General features: G+C 38.5%; 1 protein-coding gene across 1 annotated transcript; it reads left to right on the top strand.

Annotated features, from left to right (window-relative positions):
- The first annotated feature begins 6,182 nt into the window (after positions 1-6,182).
- Positions 6,183-17,495, top strand: LOC108667462. Its single transcript, XM_047883825.1, has 3 exons — positions 6,183-6,271; positions 7,130-7,297; positions 7,768-17,495. The coding sequence occupies exons 2-3, from the start codon at positions 7,130-7,132 to the stop codon at positions 16,627-16,629; spliced, it is 9,030 nt and encodes a 3,009-aa protein (XP_047739781.1). The 5' UTR covers positions 6,183-6,271; the 3' UTR covers positions 16,630-17,495.
- Positions 17,496-17,713: the final 218 nt, after the last annotated feature.

The following is a 17,713-nucleotide window of genomic DNA, read 5'->3' as shown; positions in this document are numbered from 1 at the left end:
TAGGTAGGATTCCGTACATTTCCCTTCTCTGTCTCTCTCGTGCGGGTGGCCAGTGACCTCTTGTGCGAGTGTCTTAGTTTCTGTTATTTTTCACTTGTCCCTCCTTGTCACTTCGTCTCTTTGAGATGCTAACGCTACTTCTTTCGAGCCAGGTTCAGCGGGCTGGACATCAGAGACATTCAGCTCATTGCAAGTAATGAATGATTTTTCGGTTTAATTAAGAAATTTTCGATAACTGAGACCTTCCACCTCTTTGGTGATGTTTATCTTGAATTTCGGTTCGAGATGACTAAATAGCTGACTTACTAGTAAACATTTGGCCTCTAAACTAACTAACTAACCCAGCAGTTGCCCTGTTCCGCTTGGGCGACTGCAGTTCCTTTTCACTTGTAGGGCCGTGCCGCCTGCCCTAGGTGCGAATATGCCCTCTAGTGCACGCAGAACTTCTTCACCTGCTCTTTCTTTCCCACGAACAGTAGCGTCTCCTCTCCATGGGATAGTCCTGTGGAGAGAGCGGCCTATTTGGGCATTCTTCCAATTTTTGCCGTCTTGTTTTTCCCGTTTCTCTAGTCCGCCACTGGAGTATCCTTTCGTGCGCACATGTGTGTAGGTGAAGAGGCAAAGAAGAAAACTGGAGACCACTTGCTGGGTTGGACGGAGTAATCGAAGTCACTTCACTTCCTGCGCAAACACCGATAAGTTGGTGGTGATTATGTTTGAGTTATTGAAACTGTCAGTATTTTTGGTTATAAATTTAAAGTAATTGTGATTGACGTTGAATGGCTCGAGCAGTGATGATGAAGTTACATATTGGAATAGTTTTCGGACAAGGTTTCGCTTAAAAATTGCAGCTATTAACAAATTGAAGTTTCCTTAGAACTATACAAGTGACGCATCAAAATAATAGATTTATATTGAATGTCTTTCCTCGAGTAGCTGTAGGATACGAGAAAGCTGCGGACGGCCGACGCGCACGTGAATTAGTTAGACTAGTTATAAAACTCCCAACTATCTTTTATTCCTCTTGGGATGGCTTTGATGCCTACCGAAGAGGCAATGCCTACCTCAATTAATAATGACTTATGTCAACGAATCCTTTGGGTCACAGTTCAGTTGTCTCCAACAGTTAATGATATATATTTTGATTTAAAAGTTTGCGCGAAGAAAAAAAACTTGCAACGCAAAAAAACAAGCCTTTTTGCTGCAAGCATATATTATTGCGGCTTGAAAATGGCTTTCCGGATAGTGACCCACTCATATTGCCCACTCTTAAGAATCACCTGGATGGTGCCACACATCCTACCCCTGTACTCAAATGAGTTCCTATTGAAGCTTTCCATTGTCAGTATATGAGTGATTTATTTATAGAAACCACCAAAAGGAATCTCTATGATTCAACACGAATATGCAACGCTTGAAGTTGCAAATTTTTGTTGCACGATAAAATTACTTCGGTTATACTGCCACCAGACGCATCGCCGTTAGACCTACAACTGGCTCAAAGGTTGTGACCTGTCGATGGACAATAGTGTTTACTCCTGTGAGACGTGAGGTGGTAACTGGTTACTTCTTGTGAACGTTGAGGCATACAGATATTTGAGACTTTGAAAGTTTGAGTTATCCATGCTTTTTGATTTACTATAAGTAAACCAGTCACTTATCTTACTGGCATTACCATACATACATAGGGTAACATAGCATAGAGAAGTTGGCGCTGAAGAATAGGCCTGGATGTCGATGTGGCCTGTCCAGATTCTTGTACTTCGTTACTTGTCCATAGGAGATTTAAAAACAGGTCCTTCTACCGGATCTTTTCCAAACTGTCGATAGCACGATATCTAATGTCAAAGTTGGTCAGGGAATATAAAAAATGGCAAATGAAAAGGCTGTAGTTTGCACAGAACTGGTTAGGGTAAACACGGTATATTCCGACATCGTAGGTAATTCCGTCACTTCTCTAGTTTTTCCTTTATATTAAGCTTTGTTTTAGTTCCATGCGTTCATTGATGGTTGAAATGGTGACGTCATANCACAAAATTACTCCACAATATTGCAACAGTGACACAAATTTGAGTAACGTGTAATACAATTACCATTTCCTAGAATTTGTTAGTAAAAAATAAATTTATATATATAAATTTTTAAAAGTTTTTTGCACCTCTGACACTCTGGATGGCAGTGCAAGTCTGGAAGCTCATGCATTGAGTCATCAACAACCACACGTGGCGGTGGCGGACGGTAGCACCAGTTCAAATTTTACTGCCAACAACTGTATACCAACTACACCCATTGAAGTATGATTTTGCATTCACCCGGGATCATGGGATGTTCAGTTCAGATTTAAATTATGTTTGCTTGTTCAGGAAAAAAGTAACTCATTTTGTTTGTCAATAGAGGAGTTCATGTGCTTCCTTTAATCCTATCTGGATTTCTCTTTTGATTTAATTTCTGATTTAGAGCAAACTAGCTATGCATTGAGAGATTTTTGGCAAATGATATATTGATCTGTTGATCCAATACTGTGTACTATTTTTTAAAACAAACTTGCAGAACAAACTTTCATAGTCCATTTTCCATGCAAAGTTTATTAAATTAAAAGTGATCTTTACCAAATTAAAAACAAAACTAGGGTAAACACCATATTCCCATACCTTAAGGACATAGCAAGAAATAAATGGCTATATATAGAGCACTGTATGCACAACTCAAGTTCTGATTGGTTTACGTCACTCTCAAAACACCATACTACGTGCCAGCAAAGGTGAAACGTCACAAACTGTTGCCATATTTATTTAAAAGCCTTTAGAATTCAAATATACAAAATCGCTGAATTTCGACACTGTGTGTGACTAAATGCTGCGTATTGTGAGACTAATTCCAACAGCGCTTCAAAATCGTAATTCATAATTCCAACACCCTGTGTGAGCTGTGTTGGAACATGACTGTAAATGACACCCTGTGTGTCGGAATTAGTTTTTATGTGTCTAAAATTGTCTCTTAAATCAATTGTCTATTAATTTATTTACCACTTGAAATCAGCAAATTTTAGACACATAAAACTAATTCTGACACACAGGGTGTCATTTACAGTCATATTCCAACACAGCTCACACAAGGTGTTAGAATTCCAACACAGGGTGTCAAAATTACGAATTACGATTTTGAAGCATTGTCGGAATTAGTCTCACAATATGCATCATTTAGTCACACACAGTGTAGGAATTCAGTGACTTTGTAGATTTTAATTCTAAAGGCTTTTAAATAAATTTGGCAACCATTTGTGACGTTTCACCTTTGCTGGCACATAGTGTGGTGTTTTGAGAGTGACATAAACCGATCAGAACTCGAGTTGCGCATACAGTGATCTATTTATAGCCATTTATTTCTTGCTATGTCCTTGAGGTGTCGGAATATGGTGTTTACACTAGTTTTGTTTTAAATTTGGTGGAGATCACTTTTGATTTAATAAACTTTTGCATAAAGAATGGACTATGAAAGTTTGTTAAACAAGTTTGTTTTAAAAAATTGCCCACAGTATTTGATCAACGGATCAATATATCATTTGCCAAAAATGCCTCAATGCATAGCTAGTTTGCTCTAAATCAAAAATTAGATCAAAAGAGAAATCCAAATAGGAAGCACTTGAACTCCTCTATTGACAAACAAAATGAGTTACTGTCAACCGGGGCTACTCGGGACTGGCGGGGAAACTCGGGACGCACCTCCGACACGTCGTAAAACTGTTATAGTAGCGAAACTAATTGGAATATTGCAAAACTAAATATAGTGGCGTAAACGTCAACATTTTTCCTATCTATGTATAGTATAAAAGAAGTCGAAAAATATGACATTTACTAGCTTTGAAGAATTCCTGAAAAAAATGGTGAAAAACGCTATTTTGAAAAGCTACTTCTGCTAAGGTCTGTAGCAAAAAAAATATTTGCCGTATTAAAAAATTTTATAAAAGTTGCACCCAGGTGTCGGCTTGAAAACGTAATTGACAGATTTTGCCTATCTCATTCAAAACAAAAAAATGGCGGCTGCCATTTCCGCACGGCGGGGCTACTCGGGACACCCCCAAAAGCACATTTACAGTAGAACCTCAGTTAGCAAAGGCTCCAGTTAAGAAAAAAATTGATTAAAAACAAAGAATATTGATTACATTTACCTCGCTGAGCGAAAAAAGGTTCACTTATCCTCACACAAATTACAAGCCGTCCTGTAAGCTTAAAGATACAGAAAAAATGCTATAATACTGCTGATATGAAGCTTGCAGTGATCAAGGTTGTTGTAAATGCTCAATGGCATGTTCATGGATAATAGGGTAGGTACCCTCAATAATAGGGTACCATCAACTGGGGGATTCTGCTGTGTTCATAATGATGGCCAAAGCAGGGTCATAAACGGTGGCCAAAGTCACTCAGGCGTTTATGACCTGGTTTACAACCCTGGCGTTTATGACCCCGGCGTTTACAACCCTGCATTTAGGACCCCAGCATGAATCAAAAACATGGCCAAAGTCACCCCAGTTGACAGTAATTGATGTTTATGGTAATATCATATCAATGAAGGAAAAACTAGTAAAAATCACAGAAAATATCATTTATTCTATGTCTACAATGAAAGAGGAGGACTTCAGAGTACTGTTAGTAATTGATGAGTACGCTCTGCATGCTTCAAATATTTTAAAATGAAGTTTTATTCCCAGTGTCCTGTCCCGAGTAGCCCCGTTCGATGGGGCTACTCGGGACACTCTTTTTTTGCTTCTGGCACCTTACGAATAGCATATGGAATTTTTTTGAAGATGCCATTTGATAGCCCTTGCAAAGAGCTATAAAATGAGCCTAAACTTGTTTATGAAATGTTTCATCGTAAGAAGTTGTTAACAAAAAACGCTCAAAACCGTCCTGAGTAGCCCAGGTTGACGGTACTTTTTTCGTGAACAAGCAAACATAATCTAAATCTGAACTGAACATCCCATGATCCCGGGTAAATGCAAAATCATACTTCAATGGGTGTAGTTGGTATACAGTTGTTGGCAGTAAAATTTGAACTGGTGCTACCGTCCGCCACCGCCACGTGTGGTTGTTGATGACTCAATGCATGAGCTTCCAGACTTGCACTGCCATCCAGAGTGTCAGAGGTGCAAAAAACTTTTAAAAATTTATATATATAAATTTTTATGGAATTTTTTTGAAGATGCCATTCGATAGCCCTTGCAAAGAGCTATAAAATGAGCCTAAACTTGTTTATGAAATGTTTCATCGTAAGAAGTTGTTAACAAAAAACGCTCAAAACCGTCCTGAGTAGCCCAGGTTGACGGTACTTTTTTCGTGAACAAGCAAACATAATCTAAATCTGAACTGAACATCCCATGATCCCGGGTAAATGCAAAATCATACTTCAATGGGTGTAGTTGGTATACAGTTGTTGGCAGTAAAATTTGAACTGGTGCTACCGTCCGCCACCGCCACGTGTGGTTGTTGATGACTCAATGCATGAGCTTCCAGACTTGCACTGCCATCCAGAGTGTCAGAGGTGCAAAAAACTTTTAAAAATTTATATATATAAATTTATTTTTTACTAACAAATTCTAGGAAATGGTAATTGTATTACACGTTACTCAAATTTGTGTCACTGTTGCAATATTGTGGAGTAATTTTGTGGCTTGAAATTTGAATGATTTTTCTTCCTGTTGGCTATTGTATGCAAACTATCCATCAGAGATTCAGAGTCAAAGTATCAAATTAGCATGATTGCCAAGTGCAGTGCTGCAGTCACTGCACTTGGTCACATGATGACTAGTCTGATCAGAGTGATAACTCTGACGTAGTATTATGCCAAACTCAAGATTGGATAATTGGCATCTTTTCACTGGAATTTTGTGGCTTTAAATTGCATACTGGATGATAAAAATATGTGGTTTATGATTAATGATATGCATGAGATTGAGGACAAAGAATTGATGATAGTGAGATTATTATTATTATGCAGGATGAAGTTTGTAGGATGATGGGAACTGTGAACTTTTTTCATGTTAATGCAATCTTTTTTTTGCTGAAAATGTTAAGACTTGAATGGTTACAAAATTCTTTATCTTTGCAAACACTAGGTATAATTATATTAATTAATTATTTGATTTGTTCTGTAACTATCTCATTTATGTCTGTCTAGAAGAAATTGTATTTTCAGTTATTTGAGTTATGGTTTAGTTAGCCACTTATAGTTTGTACTTTGTCATCAAGCTACACAACTCAACTGGAATGAAAAGGTAAATATACATATATATAAATTTTTTGAAGTCTCCATACTCGAGTACCTATAGCCTATACTCTATAGCCTTCTCTATAGAACAAAATTTGTTAATTTGTTCTAATTTAGAGTTGCTTGAAGTAATTTATAATTCAACAATACATCCTTAATTTTGTATTGTATAAAGAATATTTGTTGTAATTAGACTTGAATGATAACAAAATAGTGAATTATTCTGTAAATTTCACCAAGATATATATATAATGTTATTTTGTTGAAATAAGGTGAAATGTGGTATACATGCAATTTATTGATCTTTTCCTTAAAAATGGTAATGGAAATGAATCCTGTCAATTACAATCTAACAATTTATTGCGAAGGATGATGAAAATGGGATTGCTTTCATTATAAAGCACTCAGTATAAGTATATATATATACATAATTTAGACACCACATTTGTAATCAATAGGTTGTATTTATATGTTAGTTTCCTCACTTGAAATGTGATACCTATGGGTAGAAGAATCATTATTGTTCACCATCAAAAAATAAGTAAATTTTTGGAATAGCAGCTTTTTTCTGTACATCAGAAAATGTTACTTTTTATGTAAAGAATATGAAATAACAAAAAATCACAATAAATGAAGGAAAATATCCCTATAGGCATCAGTAAATTCTTAAGAATTCATAAATTATCTGAGAAAATTTTGTTGATTAGTGAATGATTTCAGATGTGATGCAAGGAGCTGTTGTATGGCTCTGACAAAATTGTGTGTGTAGCTGAGCTGTTTCTGTATGTTGTCTGAAACCATGATTACTGGGGCTATTGATGATTACCGAAATTCTCAATAAATCACCTACATTTTGCTTTTACAGATGGAGGCAAATTCTTCAAACAAGGAAACGAATGATGTCAATGCATCTGAAGGATCTTGGAGTGGAAGCTCTCAAACTGCTGCTGCTGGCTTCTGCTTCATGTGTTGCCGGCCTGTGACTGGCAATTGTCAACCAACATTAGACATGCTTTCAACGGTAGTGTCTCAGGTACTAAATGAAAAGATGGTTTTCAGGGTTAGGTATAGTCTTTCATGAAAAATATTGGTATCAATACCATATTTCTTTTATTCACATTACTGGTGAAAAAGTGTGATCATTAAGATTAAAAATGTTTGAAATAAAATTTTCAAGCTCATCTTCTTCGCACTCCTAGCTCGTGTATAAAATATGAAGTCTACATGCTTCACAAAAATGATTTGCCTTGACTTCTAATGATGAATTTAATGTTTAATGAAAGTATAGTGCATCTATTTGTTCTGTAGATATTTTGTGAAACTATTTATCTACTTTAAGGAATGTGTAAGAATCTGTAGTGTTCCAGAGACACTAGAAGCAACTTAGATTACCTATTAATATTGTTCCTCTTGAGTTTAAGTGATAAGCAGAAAATATTGGAAAATTTTTATGTTCAATAATGAAGGGCTCAATCCTATTTTTACTATGGCCACTTTTCTCAGGTTTCTGTTCGAGAGAAGGTTGAGCATGAAACTGGATGGCATCTCTCATCAGTGAACCAACTACCAACTGGAGTTTGTTCCCAATGCTTCAATTTTGTGAATGAAATAGACGTTATGGAACATAAGTTAAACTTGTACCGTAATATTCTGAGGTCAAATGTTCAAGCTTCATTGAACAGCTTCCGTGAAGGTAAAGTCCATTTCAATAAGCATTCTACAGAAGTAAAATTGGATTCTCTGCCAGTAGAAAATCGGCAGGATTCCGTTGTTAATGGCAATAATTTTATTGCAGTGGATGATTTTGAAAGGGATTCTGCATCGCCTAAACTTAAACTGTCTGACAAAGTAATGGACACACTCTCTGGCAGCTCCTCAACTGCCCAACCAAGTTCACTTTGCACACAGGTTTCTCTAGCATCTGTACCTTTGCAGTTGTCACCTATTCCTCTAACTTCTAAAGCCAGTTCAGTAAATATTTCAATTCCGTCATCACTGGACAGGATCAGTGGAAATGATTCTCTTAAAAACACTCAATCTTCTATCAGCCAGCCACATGTTTCGCAAGAGTCTTTCGGTAACTGTAACATGCATGATCAAGAACAACCATTCAATCTTTCTGTATGTTCTACATCAAATATGACGCAATCGTACTGTACTTTAACTCAATCTGTGTCAAAAGATGCAGCGAGTTCTTACTTAGCGCAGAAGTCATTTAATTCTGATTTGAATATGGGTAAAAGTTTGTCGTCACAACATGACAATTCGCCCATTACATCAGGCAATCTTCTGGCATTTGAGCTATGCTCAGGTTCAAGGAAGAAAGGACCGGTGGATGCAGTTCAGAGATGTTCATTAGGCAATAGAACTGATTTGGCTACATCAAATGGTGGTTTGGAAGCAACAATAAATTCATTCAAAGTTGATAGTCCTCGGAGTACTACAATTACACAAAGCAATCTGGCGTTCAGCTCAACGTCGGTTACGCCTCCTTCCTCTCGTTATAGAGAAAATGCTTCTGCTTCCTCTCCCACAAATACTATGCAAAAGGTTTCAACAGCTGTTACAACCAGAAACGTGTATGCATCAATTTCAGGTCAGGTAAATTCGTCATTCGTCTCCGATAGTACCCAAAACAACAATGGCCAAAAGTTGGCTTCGTCACAGGCAAGTCTCCTGTCATCTGGTGTGGGTAATTCCCCCCTCCATTCTTCAATTGCTGCTCTCTCCTCACGTGAGTTGCCTATTAACTCGTTTTCTGAAAACTTGAATACTAGTATTGATGGTTCGCATGTATCGTCTTATTCATCTTATACTAAAAATGACGATGTGAAATTTGAAGCAACTGTCAAGCCTGGCAAGGGTAGAAAAAGAGCATCAGATACGTCTACATCTGAGATAGTGCCTTCTTCTTTGGTTACTGCTGTTGAGGTTGCCGATCAAATTTCTCAAACCTTGTCTCCGATCAGATCTTGTTGTGAGCAATCATCGCGAGTGTGTGCTACCACTTGTGTTTTCAACTCTCCCAATGATGATAGTTTAGATTCTTCCATGAATAATTCGTTCCTATCAGCAAATTGCCCTATTTCTTTTTCCTTACTTTCTCCTTCCCTACCCGCCGCTCCGCCACACGCATCATTGCTGTCACCCGAGAGCCATACTGTGTCTTGTACATCACCGACGTTTCTGCTCTCGCTGCACCAATCAGCCCTTGATGTGAATTTGTTCTCCTACCCTTGCGATAAAAATGAGTTCAAAATAAAAGATGACTCCTGTTCTGAATCATCTGATGAGGTCTTGTCGGTCGATGATGAGGTCCCTCAGATTGGTATGTCTCCGCACTCGGTTGCAAGTTGCCCTTCCGGCTCCAAAGAAGTGGGCACTAGTAAGGTGAAGTTTGAGGCACGTCCCGAAAATCAAGTTGATGTGACTCAGAACGTTAAAAATGATCTTAAAATTACTGATAATGATTCATTCAAAAATGGTCAGTTTTCTATTCTTACCTCGATCGGCGATGACGTTGATTCACTTTGTGAAGATGTTGTCAAACAGCATCTATCCAATGAAAAACGTATTGAAGATTCAAAGTACAAAGTTAGTGCACCCAACGCTGTGGATGAGGTTCATGAAGGTGCGGTTATAACAGATTCATCGGTTCCTACTGGTCATCGTCAGATTTTACCCAGCGTTAGTGGCGAGCAATCAAACAAAGACGGCAAACATTATGAGAAAAATTATGCAAAAGCATTTGACTCTCATGGCTATGATCTGAGTATGAACAGTATTCGTTCAACTACTTATCCAGTATCGGAAGGAATTGAAATCCTTGGTTCACCGACAAATGCTAGTAACAAGTTTAGTAACCCTGAAGTTGGATGCACTCGTTCTCACTTGAATACTCATGTTTATAGCTCCCCGCTTTTCAGAAAGTTTCCTAGCTCAGAAACTCGAAAAACTGAAGAAATACTTTCGACAGAAGTCCTCACACACTCAGAATTGTTTCTCTCTTCCATTACCTCAGAAAATGATAGAAATGAACAAAAAAGTGGATCTATATGTTCTGCAAACGTTGTTTCTTGCGAAAATCCTTCTGATCTCAATAAACGAGGTTCTGATAACGTTCTAGAAGCATCAAAGGATTCACTTATCAATCCAATGCGGTCTTTAAATCTAGAATTGGCGCATCTCGAATCTCATTCTACATTCTCTCCATCGCATCCCAACGCTCCGCAGTGTTCAAGTCACCCAAGTATTAGGCCGTTGCATTGCATGTCAAGCAATTTTTTAACCGGCTTTAACAAAGCTGATCGCAATCAATCTCAATTCCCCATTAGCCTGGATGGTGCGTTACCGATTGCATCTATCTTCAATTCCAAACCTAGTTTCCGTTCGAACGAGCTATTAAGAGCTCCTGACCATATAAACAATTCGAAATTTTCTGATGTCTCTGGCGCTAAAATTTCGTCTCCACTGTGCTCTCCAACGTATTCTCACTTCACAGCAGGCATCGTTGCATCGTCTGTTGCTTCAACTTCCAATGAACTTCTGCCCTGTAATCAGTTCACCGTGGACTCGTCCCATCGTCACTTTTCGCCTAATAACAGAAGTGGTTTCTCACGCTCCAACAGAGAAAGCTCCTGTAGCTTCTTCGATTCCAGTTTAGTCCTCACAGCGTCCATTAAGTCAAGTTTAGAGTCCGAAAAAAGTGCCGATGCAAAAATAGGAATAACTATACCCATTTCAACTCAATGTTCAAACCATTCTAGTTCAAAAGATCAATCTCAATTTGGTGTTACATCTTGTGCTTCAAACATTTCGATCCCATTGGTCACGAAATTGTCTGTGAATGGGCATTCGAATGAAAATGAGAACTTGACCCTTAACAGATGCATGGCTAACAAACTGAAACGTGAAAGCTCTTTGCACGAAAATGATTCATTTGATCCGATCGCAGATGCTCAAACTTCAGTCATGGTTCTAGACGCAACGAAAGATGGTGACAATGTCCATCATAATTTACAGTCGAATGTTTCCGTGTCTAAACAAGGAAGGGTTGTGCAATCAAAACATACCATAGGACGTTCGCGATATAGTAAGAGGAAATCAAAGAAAACTAAGACAAAAAGGTTGAATTCAACAAAAAGTTACAAACCTGCGACTAAGAAATCAAAGAAACGCTTTATAAATTCGGACAAATCTAGCTTAAATTCTTCACCTAGCTACTCCATGACGGGCTTTGACCAGGTTTCCGTGTCTAGAAAGTCTCTCACTTCTTGTGCGACTGATGCAGACGGTGCCGTTATTAATTCATTAGATAACAAAAAAACTTGTACTACATCTTCAAGCGACGTTTTGGCTCCTGTGAAAGAGGCCTCGAAATCTGTCGAATCTAGCGATAGTATGGAATTGATTCTAGCTGGGCCATTTGACGATGCAAACTCCTCTGAAATTACAGGCGGTCAAAATTCGTTTACTAAATTGCCTGGCATCTTCTTCGATCAGAAGCTCGAACAGAGTAATTTGAAACAAGAGTCGAGTGAAGATGGTATTTCGTCAACGTTAACAAACTTTAGTAAAGATGATCATACCGCAAATGGAGCAGCCACCAATGTTGAAGTGCTCTCAAAAGAGGAAGAATCTGAAACAAGGAAATTACCCATTAGCGAAGCATGTTGCATGACAAGTCAAACTTTAACTTCTCTGAATTCATCGACATCTGCCTGCTCCCCATGCATAGTTCCTAGTTTAGCCATGAAGAGTTGTTCAACACTTGGTGATTCTAGTAGCTTCATAATTGAATCCAAGCAATGTTCAAGCAGAAGCAAATCTTGCGGGAATATTGCGAATGATTCTTCAAGCTCTTCAGCACAGAGTGCCAATAACAAAACTAATAACCTCACTCAACTTGATGGCGGGGAAACATTCAACATTAGTACAGAATTTTTTGCGCAAATCGTGGCCAGTCCCAATGATAATGGAGCTAATTTCTCAATAGATGACATTCCTCTAAATGGTCCTCTTGGGATTTCAAGTTCATGTGATCGTACAACTATCTGTAACTCTACAGATTCTTTGATCCCAGACCTGGTGCCAAACAAGGTTGTTGAGAGCCGTTCACAAAATATGTACCAAAATACTGCTAAGATTCATTCAACAGATTTTTCCGGCTCCATGGCGCCAACGGCTAAAGAAGTTATTAATTTGCACCATCCTTGTGAAATGACTCCTAGTTCACATGTTCATATCACTTCAACCCATTATGGATCTTCAAACATTAAACAGTCTTCGGACGGTGTTGTCGTGCGTACGGATTCTTCCAATACATTTCATGTCACGTCTCCCGACCGTGTCATTCAAGCACAGTGTGCTCTCGATTGTAGAAATGTGAATGTCTTTCAGCCAAGTTCTAAATCAAATTCATATAACGCGCAACGTTATTTTTCTTCTGAAGGTAGCACATCTGGCCAAGATTCTACTCACGCGACGCGTCTGCAGTATGAATTCGAAGGGGCAATAGCTAGCTGCTCTAAAAGCGTCCTAGCCCAATCAAATTTTCCGCAGAGTAATAGCCAAATGATGTGTCATACAAATCAAGTTTTTACAGGGGGTGTCAAACAGATGCTTTCAGTGAGCAAAGTCCGCTCATCACTTGGACATTCTCAGGTTAGCTGCTCTAGTACCCAAACCCAGGCCATGATTGGTCAGATTATGGAACATAGTTTTGATTTAAAAAAAGCAAATAGTTTGATTCATAGGTCTAACACTGTCCCTTATGTTATTCCAGCAGCATCGCGTTGCGATTCAGTTATAAATAAAAAACCCCAGATCTGGACTAATGCTTCTCCGCAAAATAATCCAACAGTTCAGCAATTTGAAAGTCTGAAAAATGAGGCAACTTATTACCTAAAAAATGATGCTCAACATGCATCCGTAACAAACCACCCTAATCATGGAAATGAAGTTCAAGATATTCAGCTAAACCATCAGTTCCAAAACCCTTGCAATTTTTCCATTTATGAGGAAATGCAGCATCCATGCGTTCCGGTGGTTCCTGGAAACAATTCTAACTTCGTAAATTACTTGCATTCGAATTCTTCCATCCATAACTGTGGCAAAAATCAAATGAACGATAACAGAAATTTCACCTCCGTGTATAACACACAACAACATGGACATCATTTATCACAACAAGGAAGTGTTATTACCGGGGCATCTCAACAGGCCAATGCGTGTGCAACAAATGCCTACTTTCAGCATCCCAATGGACACGTACGCTATCCTTTAAAAATGAATCAAAGTGTCAACAGCTGTGGCTCCACGAGCAATGTCTTGCACAATTCCTCTGATACTGTCGCTGTTCATGATTTTTCAATGCTTGAACAAGAACATTCAATGCTTCTAACATCAAATTTATCAACTCAGCCTAACAATCATGCATCATCTTCTGGTGTTAACTATGCATCCAATCAGAATGCGAATGGAAATTCTGAAGCTACTTTTCAAAGTGGCAGTAAAATTAGAGTTCCTGGAATTAACAGCTTATCGGCTGCAAATGTGAAAACCTTAAATCCTACTCATTGTTCTTCTTCTTCATTTGAACTTCCAGTTGACGCTTCTGCCAACCACTGTGTGGCAAATTACGATGCTACTAACCCGCATCGCTATTTCGCCAATCCCAATAGAATGCGTTCTCACGTCGTAGCCAATGAGCTATCAAATTGTCAGGCAATGTGCAACACTAATGAAGTTGCTAACTCTGTTTTACCCTCGTTACCTTATGGGATTAATGTTCAACATGGGGTATCAAATGGAAGCATGCATTTTCCTTCTGTTCAGGTACACCATAATGCTTTGCCGCAGCCCAGTAGTGCTGTTTACAGTGACGGTCACGGCCAACAAAATGTAAATGTCATGCCTCCACAACAAATGCATTACCTTCCTGTACCATCTGGGCACACTTACTGCGATGTCTCCTGCATTCACAGCTGCATGAGTTACCAGTACTCGGACTATGCAAGAAATAAACACTCGCATTCACTGCCTGAATATATTGGCCCGCCAAACATTGCTGAAGTACCTGGTCAACAGCAAGTCTTTCATGAAACGATCAACCACTCGTATTCCACTTCTGTGGTGCCACCAGTTACTTCCTCTTGCTTCAATTCGGCCGGATTATACACGTCAGTTAAAAAATTCGATTCTCCAAATTCATTGCATTCAAATCAAAGTTCGTCCTGTTCAGTAGAAGTCACGCAAAGGAATAAAAAATGTAGTAATTCTCATATCGCTTTGTTGAAAAATCAAATCTTGTCAACAGAGCCTGATGTATTGGAAAAATCAGCCGTTTATGATAATAATGCACAAAAGATAGCAACTGGATATCATGTGGCAGAAATAAATCCAACTCATTTAGCTGTGCCGGCGTCCACTATGAACGTAGAGAACCCCAATTTAGAATTGGCAGAAGCTAATCCTACCTCTGCCTCTAGAAATTTGAAGAAAGATCGCTTTGGGACTGAGAACTTGCAACCCAGCATGACAGTAGCCAAGTGCGATGTCATCGAAGCAAGCACTTGTTCAAATAATGTAGATACTCCTAAGTTTAATCAAACTTCAAGGCATCCTTGTGAAAACGACAGTTCTTATAATTTAAATGATTCTCAACCAAAGGTAAGCTTGAGTCGTGATGTGATGACTCAACACGATTCTTCTTTGAACACGAATAATTATAATCTTTCCAAATTTACAAATAATTCAACCGTAAATTCAGAGATAACTGTTGATGAATCAAATTACATCGTGCGGACTTCAGCCGATTCCCCTATTCTCAACTGCACCAACCCCTGCTCTGTTGTGTCAAGTTGTAAGACAACTACAGAAATGGACATCGACATTGAAGAATGTGATTTTCCTGATGACCATTTGCTCGTTCTTGATAACAAATCGGATTACAAGTCAAGTCAGACAATGAGTTCCGACTTCGAGAACCAAGATCCAGCTGAAATTGCACCTAATCCTGATCCCCAGGATGTTATGAAGTTGAGTGTTTCAGGCGCTGGCGATTTTAGCAAGAATCTGGGGAACGCGCAAACGGACGGATGCCCTGATGCTGTTAATAGTGAATTTGTTGAAGAGCCTGAAGAGCGCTCTTTGAATCGCCCTTCTACTCCTGAACTACTTCGCAATGTACAGGAAGCAACCGAGTATCACAAACCCACCTTACTAACTCGTAATTTGAAGATGAAAAAGCATGCAAAGCTGCAAATTTGTAGACAGTGCGACCAGGTTTTCTCTACTCGGAACTGTTTGGTGAGACACATTGAACGAAGACACAAAATCAGTATGATGCATTTCAACTGTCCTAATTGCGCCAAAAAGTGCAACTCAGAACGGTCATTGAACAGGCACATGCTTCAGCACAAAAATTTTACTTGTAAGCTCTGTCATGAAACATTTTCAAGTCGAACTGACTTCAAGAAACACATTGATCAACATTCACGAGGAAGTTTATCATGTACATCTTGTAACAAGGACTGTTCCACAATCCAGGCTCTAATTTCTCATATGAATACCCACACAAAGGAAAAACCAAATTATTTATGTACCACTTGCCAAAAAGAATTCGCCAATAAACGAAATCTAATAGTTCACGTACGTACACACACGGGAGAACGCCCCCATAAGTGTTCTAATTGCCGGAAAACTTTTAGTGTAAGAAGCAATATGCTTGCGCACGAGGAAATGTGCCTTGATAAATGCAGATTCAAGTGTGATCTATGCTCCAGAGGATTTCCTTTAGAATCTGTGTACAAGCGACATCTCGAGGAGCACGAAGGTAAATTTGCTTATACGTGTACGGTCTGTCAGAAAGGTTTCAGTAAGCCCTCGGGTCTGAAAGCACATTCTAGGACGCATGAACTTGTGCAACAATTTCCTACCAATCACTCCAATCCAGTGAAAACTCAGAAAAAACAAAAGGATCGGAAAACTAAAAAATCTTCTAAGTGTCCTGTATGTGGCAAACAATTGTCTAGACATCAATTACTAAAAGATCATCTAGCTCGTCATGCAAATGAGAGAAATCATAAATGTCCCGACTGTGATCAGGTATTTTTTTATAAAAGTAATATTCGGTCTCATCAGTTAGCACAACATTCTAATGTTAAAAAATTCGCTTGCCCTGATTGTTCCAAAAGTTTTGCCTCCAAAAACTCGCTAAATATTCATCTTACTGTCCACAGTGGTGTGAAGCCACACCAATGCCATGTTTGTGGGAAAGCTTTTTCCATTCGTAGTAATTACACACGTCATCTGAAATGTCATGCCACTCCTTCGATCAATTCAATACCCGCTAAATTGTTTTGAAATGCTTAATTTATTAATGGACTATAAATCTCATTCTTGTTTAAAAATCCTTGTGGAGGCTGATGAAATACCTGATGATTGGTTTAAAAAAAATAGCTACTCCATAACGTAACTACCGTTGATCAAAAGGTCAGACACTGGTCAAATAACCTATAAAAATGGAGCATCGAAGTCCGAACAAGTCCGAAGAACACACCATTCATATGCACAAGTCCGAAGAACACAACTAAGATCTGCCTCTGGCTTTGAATTAATAACAAAACTTTTAGCCGCTCTGAGTTATTCTAACCAGATCAACATTTCCCTTGGGCATGAATTGATCGATCCTTTTGTCATGAACTATCACGATGAATTTCAACTTGGCAAGTTCTTGCTGCTCTGGGCGGCCACTACTCTTGTAACCTCACTCTTGTACAGCGATACATTGTACAGTGAAAAGACCATTGTCCTGCTTTTGGGACGTTTCATTTCCCCATGAGTGCGTTTGAAGACGATTTTGATCGAAAAAATCGTAATTCATAGTACAATTTTAGAAATACCTAAATAATTAGGAAAAACTCTTAAACTTGTCTGAAACTTATTAAACTTGAAGGAATTAGAAACCATACAGGAATACGCGACTTGCATCCCAGACGATGAAGATTGCGGGTAATGGTAGAAGTAAATATCCTCAGTTTAGTTTCAGTTAGACAAAGAAAATTTTTCTGTACTTATATATAATTATGACTCGATTTATCAAGCTACGATGGAAGAGACAGTGTTCATGCGTGCCAAACTAATTCAAGTAATTCCTGGTTATTATGTTCGTTGCTGGAAATGCACAGCTAGGGGCTGTTATTAGCTGCATTATTTCTGAATTTTATTTATTGTCATTTGTCAAGTTCAGCCTTATTAATTGTTTAATTTCATACGTAAACGGTTGGTAATTGAATAAATTTTTATCATTTGTGGATAATTTTTGTGGTCAGAATAGAAATTTTAAATATTATTTGTATGTGAAAATTTTATTAACTAAGTTTAACATTTGGCGAATGCATGCAGTCGGTGCCTGACGCTCTCGATAATGAATAAATTTTCCTCATCA

The sequence above is a fragment of the Hyalella azteca genome, unplaced genomic scaffold (assembly GCF_000764305.2).
Source record: "Hyalella azteca isolate HAZT.00-mixed unplaced genomic scaffold, Hazt_2.0.2 contig1742, whole genome shotgun sequence".
Taxonomy (NCBI): domain Eukaryota; kingdom Metazoa; phylum Arthropoda; class Malacostraca; order Amphipoda; family Hyalellidae; genus Hyalella; species Hyalella azteca.
This window is presented reverse-complemented; position numbering and strand designations above follow the sequence as displayed.

Excerpts from the sequence above, each read along its gene's own strand:
- LOC108667462 (XM_047883825.1), top strand. The coding sequence starts at position 7,130 with ATGGAGGCAAATTCTTCAAACAAGGAAACGAATGATGTCAATGCATCT. Across the intron at positions 7,298-7,767 it reads TTTCAACGGTAGTGTCTCAG|GTTTCTGTTCGAGAGAAGGT; the intron begins GTACTAAATGAA and ends CACTTTTCTCAG.